This window comes from Rattus norvegicus, chromosome 8 (genome assembly GCF_021556685.1).
Source record: "Rattus norvegicus strain SHRSP/BbbUtx chromosome 8, alternate assembly SHRSP_T2T, whole genome shotgun sequence".
In the NCBI taxonomy this organism is placed as follows: Eukaryota; Metazoa; Chordata; class Mammalia; order Rodentia; family Muridae; genus Rattus; species Rattus norvegicus.
The window spans coordinates 81,037,209-81,057,788 of record NC_141541.1 but is presented as its reverse complement, the minus strand read 5'-3'; the positions used below and the strand labels follow the sequence as shown (position 1 = coordinate 81,057,788).

Below are 20,580 nucleotides of genomic sequence, written 5' to 3'. Positions count from 1 at the left end.
GGATCATTTTGTATACAAGCAGACCCTCAAATACTTTAACAAATATAGCCACAAAGCAATACACTTATGAAATACAGTAACACCCAGGAAAAAAATTAGGTTTACTTCCCAGTTAACAAGACAAAATGCTTCATACCTATGACAAATACTTGTCTAATGAGTGGGTTAAAGAAATTATAGACAGGAGAGATATAATCACAAAGAAAGGTACAATCTAAAGTACTGGTGGAACCTTTTCTAAGAACACAGACCACTCCTGGACAGTCTTATTAAACAGTTCAGGTTTGCCCTGGACTTTAGTAACTAGCCACTGAGGATAAGGAAGTCCTAGACAAAACTAAGGCGCCCTGAAGTCTGCTCTTAGGTGAATAGTATGGCCACCAGACATTGAAAATTTTAATGAAATAGCAATGATGAAGATACTGATAATAAGAAAATAAGAGAAAATATCTCCTTAATAACAATACCAATAATAATGTAAGGTTATCACTTTAGCAGGATACACTTGCATTAGAAAAACCCCTTCACTATATTGTTAGTTATATATATGGTCGTGACCTGAACAATATTCTACTCCTACATCTACCCAGCTAACCAAAGAAGCAGGCCCACATTAGAATATAAAATCACTAATACTTTATTATAATTTGATCTAGTTCAATATTAAGAAAAACATTTAGGCTCCTAAAAGTTTCTTGACTCAGCTAGGAATGAAAAACCTTTTTTTTTAAATTTTTTTTATTTTTTTTTAAAAGATTTATTTATTTATTATATATAAGTACACTGTAGCTGTCTTCAGATACACCAGAAGAGGGCATCAGATCTCTTTACAGATGGTTGTGAGCCACCATGTGGTTGCTGGGAATTGAACTCATGACCTCTGGAAGAGCAGTCGGGTGCTCTTAACCGCTGAGCCATCTCTCCAGCCCCGAAAAACCTTTTTAATGACTTTATTCTTACTGAAATGCTGACTGGTTATACGCACACTTTATGAACCTTCATCCTTTGTATCTTCACTTCTGTTAAGTTTAGAGTTTTGTCAATGTTTATTGCTTTTCAATAACGATAGACATGCAGAAAGAAAGATTTTATGACCAAGGGTAGTCTGGTCATAAAATAGTTTATGACCCTTGCCATCTTCTCCTTGTTATTTCTTTTTTTTTTTTTTTTTTCGGAGCTGGGGACCGAACCCAGGGACTTGCGCTTGCTAGGCAAGCGCTCTACTACTGAGCCAAATCCCCAACCCCGTCCTTGCTATTTCTAATAAAATAAATGACTTCCTACCATCTCAGTAAGGCCAAACTCTAGTGATAGTATTACCGGAATGGGACTAGGGACAGCTGCTACCACAATCCCAATGGGCTGGGGAGAAAGGATCGCAGGGTTCCCGTTGGGTAGATTAGCCACTCCGTTGGCTGTAGTGCCTTCTGTTTTTTTTGCTGAGGATTCTCCTGGTAATGGGGACTGTAGTTTCTGTTCTTGCTGCTTTTTTTGAATTTTCCGTTGCAACTGCTGTTTAGCATCAATTGGAGATGACAAAGTCTTTACTTGAGGTTGAAAGGAATTACTTTCAGCTGTAGGTATAAAAGCAGAAGGCTGGGAAATTCCTTTAAGTCCTGAAAATAAACACAAAGAGAAGCTAAACTAAATACTGTCTTTTGTGGATGGCCACATTATTCAGTGTCTTTGAGGATGTAGCCATCTACTGGACAGAGTGACTAAGCCGGCACATTCTAACTCACAACTTGTTTACAGAGCAAAGTAACAAACGACCATTTATAAACATCTGTCAACAAGAGTTTGACGTCTTAAAATATGGTTAGCCAGGCCAATTTCAGTTAAGTAAACAATGGCAGACAATTTTAAAAGATTATCTGTATCATAAATGTAGGACACTAAGAAAAACACATGCCAACAGAGCATTTTTACATTGTATTAGATGCCAGCAATTTTTCCTACCCCTTTTTGTAATTAGAATGAAATTAACAAATTTTCATAATTTTAATATTTAGCCCATAAGGATAACCTAATAAATATTTGCTAAAACCACTCCATAGCCTAATTTATGTGGGGAAAACAAGTTTTTAATCTTACCAGAAATTCACAAAAATATGAACCATTATTTTAATTGTTACTTTATGATTATTCCAGTGTGACCTAGAGAAATTAAGAAGCAGAATTTCTTAGTAAGACTAAGGTTAAGGCATTTTAAAAAGTGTTACTGAGAAAACTTTTTCAGAGTAGAAAGAGGAGAAAAAGAAAGAAAAAGCAAGATATAAATTTTAAGAAAACTAAATATGTAATAATATACTTTTCACAAAGCTCATTTCACTAAGGAAGTGGCACTGACGGAATTGGGAAGTCCCAGTGTGCTGTGGAGGAGGACAGCCTGCTCTTGCACCTGGCCTTCCGCCCCTCCAGGCTCTGCTCTCCATCTCTAGTCAAGTCAGTTTGGTGCAGGTGGGGAGCAGGGCAGGAAGAAGAGAAAGAAAGACACAGAATTCTCTTCTGCAAACTCTGGTTGGTAATTCTTCATTTTTTTTGATCTTCTCCTTTTCTATTAAATCCTATAATTATTGTTTTTTCTTTTTGAACTCAGCCTTGCAGCTTCCTTTGGCTCTGGTTTCAGCTTTCCTCTCAGCATCTGTACCAGGAAAGCCTCTGCCAATGGCTCACAGCTTTCTCTCTGGTCCTCTTGCCAGGGTTTCTCGACAGGAATGATTCCAAGCAGCTGACTTGCAAAAAGGACATTTGTAACACAACCTGTCCTCAAGACAGACACTGTATTTATAAATAAAAAATTGCCTTCAAAGGATGAAAATTAATTTGCCATAAATATTCTTTTAAAAAATTACTAACAGTTGAGAACAAAATATCAAGATTGAAAGTGTTTTCGGTAATGATATAATTCGTAAAAAGTTTTGTGTTCTCATATATTGCTTCTAAAAATAGAAATCACCTGTTCACACATGTAATTTTTAGTACATTTTAAAGATTTATTATTTCTATGTGTATGAATATTTCACCTATATATATATGTATGTATGTGTATTATGTGCATGCCTGCTGCTTGCAAAAGTCAGAAGAGATCTTTGGATCCCCTGGGACAGGAGTTACAGATTGTCCGGGTTGTGAGCGGTCATACAGGTCCTGAAAATAGAACCCAGGTTATCTGAAAGAGCAGCATGTGCTCTTACTGCTGACCCGTTTCTCTACTTTACTAAACTGCTGAGCCATCTCTCTACTAAATCTCACAAACAATGGGAAACAGATGGAGCTGCCTGTCACAAACAAACCAAACCAACCAACCAACCAACCAACCAAACAAACAAACAAACAAACAAAAAAACCTACTAAGCCCCATCCACAGAGGTACCCTTCCAACTGTCAGTGGGGACAGTAAAGAGATCAGAGTGTTCTGAAGGCTCCACACCCTTCAAAGTCTTATTGTGCCAGAAGATAAGAAGGTAGTATGAATAACTGAGGTAACCTGGTCTTTGGAGACAGGCAAACAGGATTCAAATTACTTATCTGGCCAAGGATAAATTATCTCCCCTCCCAGAATCTGTTTCCTAGAATGAAGAGCCCTATTACATACGCCTGCTGAGGGAATTAAGGGAGCTGACATATGTGCGAGCTATTTAACGACACACATTGGTATTACTGGGCAAACAAGCTTGTGTCTAAGTAAGTGGAAAGTCAGGTTTGGTCATACAGTTTATATTCAGGAAGGAAGAGTTCTGACTAGCAACTGTGAGAGGCTGTTTTGCTGATACTGGCTCTCAATTGGCCATAAAATGAAAAGGAGCAATTACATACACTTATACACACATGAACAGAAATTCTCTTCAGGATACATGCACTGCAGATTTAAAAATATTTAGATTTAACTTGAAGAACAAGTTTCATGTTAATACTCTTCACATAAATACTAGGAATGCATCAGATATTCCAATAATAATGTTAATTGCTAAAGTTGTCAATTCCCAAAATTCTCTTTGAATTACAACTATCACTTAAACTGCCATTAAAGAAATTCTCATACAGCCTGGTGTGGTGGTAAACACATTAGAGAAAGACAGGAGGATTTCTATGTTTAGTCTCAGGACAGCCTGGGTTCCAGTAATAGAGGGACTCCATCTCAAAACCAACGAACCAACTAACCAACCAAAAACAAAACTCTTTATTTTATAGTACCAGTTCATAAAGTTTATTTTTTTATGAAGCCAAGTAATCAGTTAATGGTACTCAAAGATCATTTTATTTACAAAATTAATTTCTGGGAAAGGAGCCCAGCACATAATTTTAAAATTTAATCTTATTTTACTTTTAACATTTAACTAACCTAGACAAAGACTTAAAAAAATATATATTCTTTACATTTAAAAACAGCCATAAAAAGGTATGGTAGGGGAATTCAAATAATTTATACTAGCAGAGCAATATTCAAAAGTATAAGCTTAAGCCCTACAGCTTAACACTAGTTTTTATTTTATTAGCTTAATAAAACACCTGCATTAGTATGAACTGAAGTAAGAATAAACTCATACATACTAAAATGATGAAGCTCTTTGGTCACAGACTTCATTAATGAATTCTTTAAACTTGATTCATTTATTTATGGTGAACATGTGCCAGGTCAGAGGACAGCTTGCAGGAGGGAGTCAGCTCTCTCCCTCCATCATTCTGTTTCTGAGGCTTGAACTCGGGTCCTGAGGCTTGGCATCAAGTGCTCTTACCGACTGTGCCGTCTTACTGGCCCCCAAGCTCTCCTTCTACTGCCAGCTCTAACTATAGCAATGTGGTCAGTTTCCATACCTGCTGGTGCTGCTGCCATCACAGTCAGAGCTGCCATTGACTTGGTGCCTATATAATGACTCTTTACAAGGAAGTGGGCTAATTCCAAGACTGTGTCAAATGGCTGGCTTAACACTTTCTGGGCCCACTCACACACAAGACGGCAAGCAGAAGAGATAACTTCCTCATCAATATTTTGAAGCTGCCCAGATGGTTCAACTCCTTCCAACTATACAAAGGAAAGAGGAAAAGTTAACTTTAGGAAATACTACTACTACTACTACTACGACTACTACGACTACTGCTGTTGCTGCGGCTGCTTATAATGTTCAGAGAAATGAAGATGAAGTACACTGAAGATATGTATTCTTATTGGGAGATGCAAAATACATCTCTTGGATCAAGACAACATGAAGGAGCTGTTGGCAGACATGTAACGGCTTTGCACATGAGAGTGAACCTGTAAAGAACAGTCTGTCAAGAGGAGGGTGAATATAGCACTTTTAATGGCAGCTAAATCAAGGTGCAATGTCCCACACCTTTAATCCCAGCACTTGGGAGGCAGAGGCAGGTGGATCTCTGTGAGTTCAAGGCCACTGTGGTCCAAATAGTGACTTCTAGGACATACAGGCCCATATAGAGAGCCATTGTCTCAAAATTAAACAAAAAGATAGCAACTAGACACAAATAAGATGTTTTTAGTATTTTTAATGCTTTCTCTAGTATCAATAAAAACTACATTGCTTAGTAATCCTGTTTCCTTTCCTAGAGAGGTCAAAACTATAGCTATTTACAAATTTTCCTTCCTTCTGTTCACAGGCATCATCAATACATATATATGACATACCTACAAATTAGTAATCCTAGTTCTCTATTCTCCTGAACTTCATGGTGATTCAGGGATACAGATAATTTTCGCTAACATCTTTTGGCCATTGTGGATGTTTTTTCCCTTCTCTCTTTTTTTTTGTATTTGTGGAAGGAACAGTTCTCAGTTCCCAATTTTAACCAATATATTGTACAGAATACATTCAACTAAAGGCACATTTTTCTTTATTAAAAAGAAATAGTAGGACTCTTACCCCATCTCCAGTTTTATGAAAGTCAAGGTTGGGCAGTGTTGGCATATGAACAAAAGCTTTTTTCCTTAGTCCACTGTAGCAATATGTGATAAACAGTTAAGGTTGAAACCACTTTAAACTAAGTGGGCTGCCTATATAGACAGCACTTGAGAAGGAACTGTTCATAAAATGAGAAAAAGATCACCAGGAGATAACATACACTTTGAGAATTTGTCAATAAAAACACAATGTACTAGCAGAAACTCAGAATACTTCAATGCTTTCAAAACTAAACATTTCTTGTAGAAAGTTCAGTATACCTGTCTTAAATGAAGGGATTTTCATCTGTTATAACATATGAACAAATTTCCCACTATGCAGTTCCAGCCATCAGTAACAAGCAGGTCAGAGGGAAGGAATCACCAGATGGAAACCTGGCAAAGGCATAGGAAACTTGAGTTGGGGCACAGGGACAAAAACAACTCTTAAGAGTTTCACAAGGGTTTTAACCTTTATATTCGTTTTCCACTGAAACATACAGGATTATCACTTGTAACATGCCAAAGACACATCAAAACCTTTTCTGTCTCTTTCAGGAAACAAGGATAGAGTGGAGCACCTGTGACTCCCTTTAGAATAGCAGCCTTCCTGCTCACTGCCTCTTCTCTCATTGCCACAGTAGCTAACTTAAGGCTTTAAAAAGGCCAAGAGCTGAGCAAGGAGGAAATGGATGCGTTTCTAATAAAAGACAGTCTCTACAATCTTCTAGGAGCAGTAAAACCTTTAGTAAGCTCTCTTTTTTTAACTTTTTATTGATCCTTTGTGAATTTAACAACATGTACCCCAATCTACTCATCTCCTTGTCCTATTGTATCTACCCTTCACCCCTGCAACCTTTCCTGAAAAAACTAGAAGAGAAAAATCTTGCTGTGGAAGCTGTAGTGTGTCACAGAATGTCCCATACTATAACCTTTTGTCCACACATCTTTACTTGTAAATGTTCATTGCAATGAGTCATTGGTCTGGTTTGAGGCCTCTGGTTTCTGCTACATCATCAATACGGGATCCTCACTGGGACTCCTTTCGGAAACTCTGTGTCAGGGAGATCCTGCAGCTTTTAGTCTGCAAGGACGTACCCCTTCATGGGCTCCAGTAGATCATAGATGAAGTAGATGTTAGGCTAGGTCAACTTAAAGCTGTAGAACTGGGCCTGGAAGGTAGCTGAGTTAGTCAGCCCACCAGTCTCTTCAGTGCTCTCCAGCATTGCCCTAGCTACAACATTCAATGCCACAGCCTGCAAGGGGCAGGGTCAACTCTCCTGCTCCCATGTCCTCAGGATCAGCTCTACTGTGCTGCCGAGTCTAGGGGCTGGTGAGGAGTGGGGCCAACTCAGCAGTGCCCTTGGTAGCAGTCTAAACCAGGGACACCTGCGTGGGCTTTGGTGGTAACACTGGCCTAGGACATCAACACGGGCCAGGAATGCCAAAGTATCACAGACCCAGACATGCTTCCTCCTTGCTGGAAGATAGGCCACTGAGATCAGCATGTCTCACTGACCCAGGGGTAATGCAGACCATGGACATCCTGCTTTAGTGGTAACCTGGACCATAGATTTCAATGCAGACCCCAGCTACAGCAGGACTATGGCCCTAGGGGGCAGCCCAGGTAAGGAGCTCACTGTGGCCTCCACACATTTGCCTATTCCTTACCACCTTCGAGTCTCTAGTTCTACTTTCCCCACAATGTACGAACCCCTTGGCCTTGCTCTTTCTTCCATCTCCCCATCACACATTCTTCTACTGTAGTGGTACCAGCAGCAGGCGCTGGGTCTTTCTTTTGTCTACCCCAGGCCATTGTGGCCAGGGCAGGTGCTTGGGTGTCATAGGCTAGCCTGTGGTGGGCACTTAGGTCAATCTGTAATAAATTCTTAATTTTCATTCCCTTACTTCTGTTTGCCATATGTATTATTTCTCAGACACAAAAAGGGGCCTTTTCTATGTCCTAATGGTTGCAAAAAAAAAAAAAATTACTACTAGTCTTTCATTACAAGACAAGAACATTTTTTTTTCTTTTTTTTCAGAGCTGGGGACCGAACCCAGGGCCTTGCACTTGCTAGGCAAGCGCTCTACCACTGAGCTAAATCCCCAACTCCCAAGGAGTCAAGAAAAGAACATTTTTTAATGTAATATTAACATTATAATTATTTTTTAACCAGGGAGATTCCCATGTTAGGGAAGGAAGATAAACTAACATCTTTTTCCACTTTTACTGATAATTCACAGTTGCTAAATACCTCATTTCTTACTTTTTATTGCTAAAGCAAAGGTGGCTCACTATTGTAAGCTCTTGCAGCTCTTACAGACAGCCTGGACTGGGTTGCCAGCACCCACACTCTGAGGCTCACAGTCACCTGTAACTCTAGTTCCAGAGAATCCAACACCTCCTTCTGGTCTCTGAGGCACATGCACACATATGTGGTACATATACAGGTGCACAGGATCATACACATAAATATGAATAAAAATTAAATAAAATGATAAAAAGGTAAAATCTATCAGAATCTTAACTTATAAACCATGTGCTATTTCTTCTGTAGTTTGGTTAACAGTGGGGGAAATAAATTTTGTAGTTATTCTACTAAGGACTCTGCACTGTTTATTTGTTGATTTGCGCTTATTTCTAAATGTAGTGGCTAGATGAACTACATTAGCAGATGGGCCAAAAGAGATTCCCGAAGCATTCTGATTAAGGATATTTAGATTTGCCTCTAGTGCCCAAACGGCGTGCCTTCATGTTTGGAAAGACGTTCTTCATGATTTTTCCAAAGTCAGCAGCACTTAATGGATGGTAGCCAAGATTGTCACAATAGCTCCTGCAAAAGAAGGAGAGACCAATTCAAACGGTGACAGAATTCAACATTACAGAGCATGGTGTCAGCTCAATATACTTTTGGTAACGTGAAGCAACGGATATTCCAGTAATTCAGACAACTTATAAACACTCACTCTGGGGAGCTGCACGTTAAATTCAGATTAAATTTGCTTGACTTACTCTATGGGTCTACAACACTGATTTCAAGGGGATCTGGGAAATTGTATGAAATTTGTACATAGACACTATGTTGCTAAAAAGTTTCTAGCTCTGGTCCTAAATGAGTACATGCAAGCCCATCCTGCAGGGCTATAAATTGTACATACATACAGGTGTGTACATACATACAGGTGTGTACATGCATACAGGTGTGTACATACATACAGGTATACACAGAGAAGAGCTTACTTCCAGTTTCACATCATTAATGTGAGACATCACAGTTAATGCCACAAGATGGTTTAGAACTTCAAAACAGTCTCCTCTTCCTCCTCTTTCCCCCCATTAAGAGGCCCAGGATTAGGAGGCCTTGGAGCTTCTGTGGAAATTTCTAGAGGCAGGGGTCATGGTCTAGGCAGGTGGAGGTAAAGCTGAAGAGTAGACCCCTGTCACCAAGCTGGGTTGCCTGGATAAGAACCTGAAATTAAGTCCCTGGAGATCGACCTATTTTCTCTGACCATTAAGAAATCTGAGATTATTGGCTTTTTCCTGGGCACATCCCTACAGGACGAGGTTCTAAAGATCCTGCCAGTGTAGAAGCAGGGTTGGACTAGCTAGAGCACCAAGGTTCAAGGCTTTTGCTGCTATTGGGGACTACAATGGTCACGTTGGTCTTGGTATTAAGTGCTCCAAGGAGGTAGCCACTGCCATCTGAGTGGCCATCATCTTGGCCAAGTTCTCATCATCCCTGTGCAGAGAGGAAACAAGATTGACAAGTTCCACACTGTTCCATGCAAGGAGACAGGCCACTGTAGCTCTGTGTTGGCACACCTCATCCATGCTCCTAGAAACTCTGCCGTTGTCTCTGCTGCTGTGCCCAAGAAGCTACTGATGATGGCCGGTATTGATGACTACTACATTTCAGCTAGAAGCTACACTGCCACCCTGGGCAACTTTGCCAAGGCCACATCTGATGCCATCTCCAAGACCTACAGCTACCTGACCTCTGTAAAAGACTGTGTCCACCAAGTCTCCTTATCAGGAATTCACTGATCATCCTGTTAAAACCCACACTGGAGTCTCTGTTCAAGAACTCAGGCTCCAGCTATGGCTACCACATAAGGGTTTTTATACAAGAATAATAAAGTAAAATAAGCCTGTTAAAACAAAACTTCAAAACATGATATGTGAACTAAAAGAGACTTTAGAGATCATCTGTATTCCCCCAATAAGGCTGACAACAAGAGCAATGAGAAGTCTCAAAGGTCCAGAGTCGCTCTTTACCTTCGTATCCCTTTAGTTTCATGAAGGCTCAGAATTAGAAATGAATTCAGTTTGTATAGCTCAACTTCCTGTCATGCATAGAAACCGTCATAATTATAAATAGTGCATTACCTCATGTGAGTACCTCCCTTATAAGGACAGCTCTGCTGTGAGGTGGCCTATCTAGAGTTCAGTGGTTTTAATTTTTAAAGAAAAAGCATTTTATTATTACCTATAGGGAAAATGTAAATAGTCAATGATCCTAACTTGTGGAGAATTAATAGAGTACATGCAGCCATGATTTAGAAACAAGGGCTACATTACAGGCCACAGGTCCTGCTGGGACAAATGAAGATAAGGGTTAGCTTCCATCTCATTTTCCTGCTTTAACTGCAGGGCTCATCAAGCAAAATCTGGTGTTAATTAACATCTAATTCAGCATTGGGTTACAGTTATAGAAAGGTAAAGAACAAAGAAGGTTCTGTTTATAGAATAACTAACTCTTAACATTCTTAAAATGAGATCATTTGGTCTTTTTCTCATTTATTTATTTATTTATTTATTTATTTATTTATTTATTTATTTAAAATTATGCTTTAAAGACTGGAAATACAATTAACATTTAACATGACTATAAAGGTCACTCAAAACACATGGAATTCAAGCCTTTTTTACTTTGTCATGTCATTTATAATTAATTATACAATGTAAAAGTAAATAATTAAAAAATAAGTTAAAACACAGAGAAGATTGGTGCAAGTAGTCAGAGGATAACTGACCAGATCTTATACCACTCAGAGCTTTATAAAAAGTATTATTTCGGGGCTGGGGACTTAGCTCAGTGGTAGAGCGCTTACCTAGGAAGCGCAAGGCCCTGGGTTCGGTCCCCAGCTCCGAAAAAAAGAACCAAAAAAAAAAAAAAAAAGTATTATTTCATTTTTCTCAAGTCCTTAAGATAAAAGTTTTTATTAGAAAATTTATAAATAAGAATTTATACAAAGAAGTTTAGTCTAACCTAACCTAATGCAAATATCTTATAGATTAGATATTTACACTAATTAAAAGCTTTAAGCACACTTGGATACTTGGGATGCAACCAAAATTTTATGAAATTTTTCTCCATTTATGCAGGATACTTTATTAAGATGATCATTTTTCTAATTAAATCGTTGCAATGATTTTAACCCTGTTCACACTGCTAGTTTAGTGGGTCTTACTACTCATGCATTACTGATGGCAACAAATTAAAAAATAGAGAAGCTACACAGCATGGTAGCACATGCTGTAAGTCCAGCACTTAGGGGGCTGGAGAGACGGCTCAGTGGTTAAGAGCACTACTCTTCCAGAAGTCTTGAGTTCAAATCCCAGCAACCACATGGTGGGTCACAACTATCTGAGATCCAATGTCCTCTTCTGGTGTGTCTGAAGGCAGCTACAGTGTACTCATATAGAACAAATAAATAAATTTGTTCTTATCTTTTAAAAAATAAGTCAGTCCAGCACTTAGGAGGCAGAGGAGGCAGGTGGTTCTATGTCAGCTTGGTATACACAGTGAACTCCAGACCACCAAACTACATAGTCAGCTTGAAAAAGCATGTAGGGAAGCCACAGAGATATGGTTTGATAACGTTCTCTTGAAGTGTTAATCAAGTACTACATTTGCAAGGTAATCTGGAAGATAAATTTGGTAAAAGAAAATTGACTTTTGAAACCCCTCAACATTTTTAAGGAACAATACATTGAGACTGTAGAGGAAACTCTGAAAGTATCTGATATATACCTGTAAGTAACTATCTTTTTTCACATTGCTCCCTCTCTACAGCAGAACAGTGACACACACCTATGGCATGGTATGTACACCAGCTCTGGTGTTTGTCCCAGATACCCAGGAATGCTGGAGTGCACAGTATAGTTTAGGGGATGGCAACTGTCCCCAAGGATATTGGTTCCCAGGCTTGTGTTAGGAGTGTCTTCTAGGTTGGGTTTTGAGAAGGTGAGAGCAGTTAGTTATTAGTAAGCAGAGATCAAATTAAAATAAGTTACTCTTGAAATTCACTGGATTTATTTGAGGTAACTATACAATGGTCCATATGCCTAAAAGACTGCTCTGTTGGAAGTTAATGAAAATTATTTGAAGCAGAGTTAAGTTACTGTACATATAAATAATTACCATGCCTGACCACCTAGATGGCGATCTATATCTAAGTTGATCCAAAGACTGCCTAGTGTAAAGGCCCTTCTCCTTGGGGATATGATATTGGATGGGGAAAAGAAGTGGTCAAAAATTATTATAAGCAAGTATCTTGCTTTGTGAGTTGTCTAAGACTACATGCAAATTACAATAGCAGTAAGCCATACACTTATCAGAAAGAATAAAAAGAAGCTGGGAAATAAAACGAATGGGTTGCTGTAAAAAAATCTGAACAGCTCTGTATCCCATTTTTAAATTTGGTGATTTGGTTTTGTGGAGTCTAACTTCTTGAGTTCTTTGCATATTTTGCATACAAGCTCTCTATCAGATGTAGGGTTAGTAAAGATATTTTCCCAACTTGTAGGTTGCTATTCTATTCTATTAACAATGTCCTTTGCCTTACAGAAACTTTTTAGTTTCATGAGATCTCATCTGTCAGTTGTTGATCTTAGAGCCTGAGCCATTGGTGTTCTGTTCAGGAAATTTTCCCTGTGCCAATGTGTTTGAGGCTACTTCCTACTTTCTCTTCTATTAGATTCAGTGTATCTGGTTTGATGTGGAGGTCCCTGATCCACTTGGACTTGAGCTTTCCATAAGGGGATAAAAATAGATTGATTTGCGTTCTTCTACATGCAGACCATCAGTTAGACTAGGACCATTTTTTGAAGTTGCTTTCTTTTTTCCACTATGGTTTTGGCTTCTTTGTCAAAGATCAAAGTGACCATAGGTGTGTGACTTTATTTCTGGGTCTTCAATTCTATTCCTCTGATTGACCTGTTTCTGTACCAATATCATGCTGTTTTTATCCCTATTGCTCTATAATATAGCTTGAAGTGAGAGATGGTGATTTCCCCCAGAAGTTCTTTTATTGTTAAGAACCGTTTTCACTATCCTAGGTTTTTTTGTTATTCCATATAAAGGTGAGAATTGCTCTTTCTATCTCTGTGAAGAACTGAGTTAGAATTTTGTTGGGGATTGATTGCACTGAATCTGTAGATTACTTTTGGTAAGATGGCCATTTTTATTATGTTAATCCTACTGATCCATGAGCATGTGAGATCTTTCCATCTTCTGGGTCTTCTATTTCTTTCTTCAGGGACTTGAAGTTCTTGTTATACAGATCTTTCACTTGCTTGGTTAGAGTTAAACCAAGGTATTTTATATTATTTGTGACTATTTTGAAGGGTGGTATTTCCCTAATTTCTTTCTCAGCCCATTTATCCTTTGTTTAGAGGGAGACTACTGATTTGAGTTAATTTTATATCCCGCCACTTTGCTAAAGTTGTTTATCAGGTGTATGAGTTCTCTGGTAGAATTTTTGGGGTCGCTTATGTATAGTATACTATCATATCATCTGCAAACAGTGATACCTTGACTTCTTCCTTTCCAATTTGTATCCTTTTGTATCTCCTTTTGTTCTCTAATTTCTCTGCTAGGATTTCAAGTACTATCTTGAATAAATAGGGACAGAGTGGGCAGTCTTGCATGTCTCTGATTTTAGTGGGATTGCTTCAAGTTTCTCTCCATTTAATTTGATGTTGGCTGTTGATTTGCTGTATATTGCTTTTATTATGTTTAGGAATGTGCCTTGAATTCCTGATCTCTTCAAGACTTTTAACATGAAGGGGTGTTGTATTTTGTCAAAGGCCTTTTCAGAATCTAATGAGATGGTCATGTGATTTTTTTAAAAACTAAATAACTAATTAAAAATGGGGTACAGAACTAAACAGAGAATTCTCAACTAAAGAATCTCAAATGTCTGAAGGACATCCTAGGACCCAATGGGGATGACATTAGCTGAAATACCCAGCAGCAGGAAAACAGAACTGGAAGAGGCCATCTCCAGTAGATAGACATGGCCCTGGTGAATGGCTGAGGCCACCCGCCCACCTCAAAAATTTTAACCTAGAGTTGTTTCTGTCTAAAGGAAATGCCAGGACAAAAAACTGAGCAAAGACTGAAGGAAAAGTCATCCAGAGGCTAAGCCAATTGGGATCCATCCCATCTGCAGACACCAAACCCTGACACTATTGCTGATGCCAAGATGTACTTGCAGTCAGAAGTCTGGCATAGTGATGATCCTCTGAGAGGTTCTGCCAGTACCTGACTAACACAGATGTAGATATTCATAGCCACCATTGTACTGAGCTCGGGGATCCCAGTGGAAGAGTTAGGGGAAGGACTGAAGTTTAAGGGGATTGCAACCCCATAGGAAAAACAACAGTTTCAACTAACCAGACCCCTCAGAGCTCCTAGGGACTAAGCCACCAACGAAAGAGCATACATGGGCCAGTCCATGTTCCCATTACATATGCAGCAGAGGACTGCCTTATCTGGTATCAGTGTGAGGAGATGTACTTGGTCTTATGGAGGCTTGATGGCCCAGAGAAGGATGATTCTAGAGGTCATGGTGAGGTGGGACTGGGAGGGTGTGTGACTATCCTCTTAAAGGCAAAGGAGAAGAGGATACGTAACTTTTATTTTTTCAAACTTGATTTTTACTGATGGCTCTTACAAGCTCTAATCTTCCTTGTAGCCCACCACCCACCAGAGGTAATGGAAAAGAAAGGATATGGGGGTGGGGGTGGGGCTGGAGGTGGGGGTGGGGGAGAGTAGACTTGCTTAGAAGGGTTCTTTGGAGCAACTCTTTGTCTGTGTTGTCTGGAAATCAAGCAGCAGCAGCTTGATCCACTCACAAATATTTCACAGATACACCGGTAGTCCAGTTCGATAGTCAGGTTAGAAACAGCGGTGACAGGGTGATATGACCTAGCAGAGACAACCAGGCTTCAGCCTCAGCTAAAGTCAGCAGGAGGAACCAGCAGGAACACCAAGAGAAGTTCTCAGCTGTGTCTCTCTCATGGAAATGAAGATCAGTGAAGACTTAAGACCTACAAGCGTTGCACAGCTAGCTGTACCAGCAACCAAGTTGTATCTGTCAGGAGTCCTATTTATACCCTCCAAAAATCACATGTCCCCTATGTGCCTTGCCTCAGCACATGCACCCAATCAGCCCAAGTCTGAGGAAGTGGCAAGAAACTGCAGCACACCAGATGGTTTTTGGTGCGTTTCTCTCTATGGAGTCCCGAAGATGAAGCTCAACTGTGCAAAGTAAGGCGGACCAATACATGTGATTAGCAGGCAGTCTTTCTTTCTTTTTTTTTTTTTTTCTTTTTTTCCAGAGCTGGGGACTGAACCCAGGGCCTTGCGCTTGCTAGCCAAGCGCTCTACCACTGAGCTAAATCCCCAATCCCGGCAGTCTTTCATATGTCCTCTCATGCGCTTGCTTTAGCAGAACATCCTCTCTCCTGTGTCTGCTTCAGTGAAATGTTCCTTCACCAGTCCACTTTAAAAAAATGTTCTTTTATGTGTTTGCCTCGGCAAAACACCATCCCACTGACTTTCCAAAGAACCCTTAAGTTTCCAGTTCAGGGAGGGAGTGGTAGAGTAGTGGAGGGGGGACAACTTTTGAAATGTAAATAAATAAAAGAATTAATAAGAAAGAAATCTGAACAGTTCTGAGATGCTAGAAAATCACAAGTATTTGGAAGGCTGTGTGCATGCTCAAGAGAGACTTGAGAAAGCTGAAGTTTTTACCTCAGGCTAAAAAGAAAGCCTCTCCAAAGCAGAAAGCGAAGGCTAAGGACAGTTAATTCCACGTCTGAGTGCTGATACTGAATCCTAGTGCATGCTTATGAAGACCCTAGTGAATAAAGACTGGGAGATTTATTGGTTCCAGGTCCTTAGTGAAATCTATGTCTTATTAGATGACTATTAAGCTAGGGAGATTTCAGTAGGTAGTCATAGTAACACAGCATAGTTCAAAAAAGCCACATAAAAATTATCCCCCAAGCAGCCAACAAATATTAATAACCATAAGAAATGTCACGCACAAACCTTGGGCAGGGACTGAATCTAATTCCCAGAGTACCATATTTTATGGCTAACTTGCAATAAAGAATTATGAGCTATACAAGAATCAAAATCTTTGCCCTCTTCCCAAATTGTAATCATTAGAAGTTATACCTGAGGAAGTCTAGACAGGTGTACTTGCTATAAACCAGCTACTTAAAATATACTCAGGTGCTCGCTTTGGCAGCATATTTACTAAAATTAAAATATGCAGAGTTAAGAGAAACCAAATCTCACAAAAGAGGAAATCATCAAAGACAACTAAATATAAAGTACAGAGTGAATATATCTTCTGTGTATAATTTTTGATATTCTATCTGAACTGAAAGGCAATTAGATAAAACATCATTTATAAATCTGTGTTGATGGGTACATGTGACAGAAAATATATGGAATAAGGGGAATGAAGATATACATATACACATATATTTATGTGCTTCTGACTTTCTGTTGATATAATCCAAACTAGATCCTGGGGCAGCTATTAGACAAAACCCTGAAATGTAGAAAGTAAAAAAAAAAAAAAAAAGAAAATTATTAGAAAATAGCTGTTTAATGGACAGACAGCAATAGGAGAACAGAGAAACAAAATGAGGTATAACACACAGAAAATGATCAGTAAAATCAGGTAATATAATTCATACCTGAGTAGCAATTACTCTAAATGTTAAAAGATTGCAACATTCTAATTAAGTCAGGAATTAGTTACGAGAGACTAATATAAAACATGATTGAATCAGGTTATCCTCAGGGTATGGGAAGGAGAACTCAAAATCAGCTGTGGATGGGAATATATAACTTATGCAGCCACTGTGGAAATCAGTATGGAGGCTCCTCCAAAAAACTGAAACCAGGGCTAGCAATATGGCTCAGCAGGTAAACCACCTGATGCCTTTTCTGTTTTTCTTTTAGCTGCTGTAATAAAAACACTGACAATGGCAAACTGTGCACATAAATCATGACACATTTCTTAAAAGTTAAAAAATGAAAATATTAAACTATATGGCCCAGCTGTACCACTCTTTGGTACAGACCTGAAGGACTCTAGTATTTCAGAGATCCTGATACATTTGTATTCATAGTGTGAATATTCATAATAGATAGAAAAAGAACTTTGCATTGGTTTCACAGAGCTTTATTATTGACAGACATTAACTTGAAATGATTGTTACATAGAATAAGCCAGACTCAGAAAGACAGACACCACATTTTTACTTATATGCCGAACCTAAATTTCCATTGTATGATGCATGTATGCCTGTAGGTCACGAGACCAGAAAAGGAGAAACACGATTTTTATAGGAGGTGAAAAGGAAGCAAGCTAATAGAATACAAAGGGTGGGGACTAACTGGTGGAGAAAAGGTGAGGTATAGTTAGTAAGGCAATAGAGGAGAGGAACAAGTGAGAGCACAGTAGAATGACATGTTTGCATGAAGATTCCATGATGAAGCATTACTTTGCATAAGCTAAAAAACTAAAAAGAAGTGAAACAAAATAAACAAAAGAGCTTCTTACTAAAAAAACAACAACCAAGATTAACAGACTAGCTAATTTTTCACAATTCAAAACTGTTTCTTTCTTTTTTTTTTCAAAGATTTATTTATTTATTATATATAAGTACACTGTAGCTATCTTCAGATACACCAGAAGAGGGCATCAGATCTCTTTACAGATGGTTGTGAGCCACCATGTGGTTGCTGGGAATTGAACTCATGACCTCTGGAAGAGCAGTCAGGTGCTCTTAACCGCTGAGCCATCTCTCCAGCCCTCAAAACTGTTTCTTATAGTTAGTGTGTGTAATTCCAGAACAAATGTGTGTTTGACCACTGGAGTACAAGTTCTGGACAGGCACAGACCATCCACAGTTGGCTTGTTTTTGCTTGCTACATTTAAATACTAAACAGAAAGCTGCTGGAGGCAGAAAGAGATGGAGGTGGGGTAGAGATAGGAAGGTCAACGTCAAGAGTTCATGAACAGCCTCAGCTACATAGTGAGTTCAATCAGGTCAGCCTGGGCTATATGAAACACTTTTTCCACAAAATAAGTATAGACAATAGAAAGATCATCAGACAATCACCAGACATAAGAAGAAAATATTCAATATGAACTAACAAAAAAAAAAAACCAGATAAAACCAAAACTGACTAAGAATAAAAGTACAAGCAGAAATAATATAGGAAGTAAAAAGACACAAACAAGGAATTCTATTTCTTCTTGTTAGGCAACATGTACCCAAGTTACAAGTACACAAGTCTTTAGCTGCTTCGGAGATAGTGACATGTGTTAAGGGTTCACTCAACACCATTGTATATTCTAGGGGTTAAAACCACCTAGAGAATGTAAACTGATATCCAAACATTTACATGATAAAAAGCAGCCATTAATGACAGCTATTAAAGATAGTAATTTATATTCTGTTACAGAATGATCTCACGTTTTGTTTCTGGTCAAACAAACAAAGTACAAAATCATGTTATGCTTCTATGACAATTGATGTCCAGTTTCATTCCAAAGATGCGAATTTGGTTCAACAAATACAAATGAATAAATATAATACAGCATGTGAATTGATATAAGGACAGAAATGGCACGAGAGTTCAGTAGATCCATAAAAGGCTTTTGATCATGCTAAACAACTTTTGTAACTTCCAGATAAAATCCCAAAGAAGCTAGGAATAGAAGCAAACTACTTCAACATAATAAAGACTAACACACCAAGAGAAAACATTTTATGAGTGAAAACTCGAAATATTTTTCCCCTAAAATCAGGAACAAATCAAGAGTGTCAGTTCTGTCAACTCTATTCAAAACAGTTCTTTTGAAGGTAAGATCCTCTAGCCAAAGATATACTTTGGTCATAGGTTTTGAAATCAAGATGGCAATGATCTAGAAGCCTCCTTCCTGACAACTAGCTTTTATGATGTTGAAAAAAGGTGTTAGGGAGGATGCTGAAGTAAAGTTCTCAACAGTTCTATCTGGATGTAAATCCTACAAACTACAACGTCACACTGGTATCTTGAATAATCTCATTAGATTTACGGCCAGCTCAATAGGCAGAAACTCATATTTGCTATTTAAACTCAGCCAAGAATCTGTGACTGGAGGCCACAGAGCCTAGAGGAGAATCTATACAACCAATTTGCTAAACTGACATCTGCTTTCTAAATACTTATAGCCATAGATTAGTACAGCTCTCACCCCTCATCAAGGAATTTTCTTTTGTAGCAGACAGAGGTTATTACAGAGCATCTTAACTGGTCAAAGTGCAGAGAGAAAGTGACTATGGAGTACCCATTCCCAAATAGGATATATATACTGCCACCCTACATTCAAAGCTCAGAAATCATCACAGAATGGGTGGAGAAACTCTAAGAACCTGAAGACTGGGAAGGCTGCTTTGACAGTCTTTCTGGTCATGACAGGGATGGTGCCATGAGCTTTCTACGCTATGATTGCTTGTACAAGATCATACTAGCCAACCTTCTAGCACAGATGTGGGGCGAGTTCACAAGGCCCCTCCTCTAGATGAGGAACTGTAGGCAGCAGATAGCTGCCGAAGAGAAAGTAAGTCCTCTCTAGGGATGAACCTCTCAATTGGTTGTATGTTCTACCAGTCAACCTTATACCAACTAACTGGATTCAGAAGAGAAATGAATTTGAGAGGGAAATGTGGGAAGGGAACGTGAGTAGGAGAGTATGGAAGGGAGGGATGGATATGGACAAAATGCATGAAATTCTACGCAAAGAAAAAAAACTCAACCCCTAACTAAGTCTTAATATTTTGGCTAGAGCAATAAGACAAGTAACAAACAGGAGACAAACAGGAGAGAATTATTCCTATGTGAAGATGTCATGATTTTGTATTTAAAATGTAGACTCCAAACATTCTGTCAGAAAAATCCTGAATCCAATAAATACTTTCATCCAAGAATTAAGATATAAAAGTGACTCACAAAATGAGTTGCTTTTCTATATACTGGTAGTGAACATGATAAATAAAAACTAGGAAAGATATCCTATTTACAATAATCTAACACACCCCCATATTCAACAGGATTCTTAGGAATAAATCTAACCAAGGACATGAAAGACCTCCACATGAAAACTAAGATACTGGGGGTTGGGGATTTAGCTCAGTGGTAGGGCGCTTGCCTAGCAAGCACAAGGCCCTGGGTTCGGTCCCCAGCTCCGAAAAAAAAAAAAAAAAAAAAAAAAAAAAAAAAAAAAAAAGGAAAACTAAGATACTGAATAAAGAATGTGAAGATGTAACAAGATGGAAACAACTCTCATGCTCGTGGTTTGGCAGAATATTGTGAAAAGCTATA

General features: G+C 38.7%; 1 protein-coding gene across 4 annotated transcripts in view; it reads right to left on the bottom strand.

Annotated features, from left to right (window-relative positions):
* Rfx7 (regulatory factor X, 7) overlaps positions 1 to 20,580 on the bottom strand; it is an 85,976-nt gene that overhangs the window by 6,836 nt on the left and 58,560 nt on the right. For 3 of the 4 annotated variants that reach the window (XM_087562202.1, XM_087562200.1, NM_001127490.2), the window contains 4 exon segments: positions 8,614 to 8,730; positions 5,880 to 5,964; positions 4,819 to 5,026; positions 1,321 to 1,616 (listed from right to left, as the gene is read on the bottom strand). In XM_087562202.1, coding sequence (XP_087418328.1) covers positions 1,321 to 1,616; positions 4,819 to 5,026; positions 5,880 to 5,964; positions 8,614 to 8,730 — 706 coding nt within the window. 4 annotated transcript variants of the gene reach the window in all.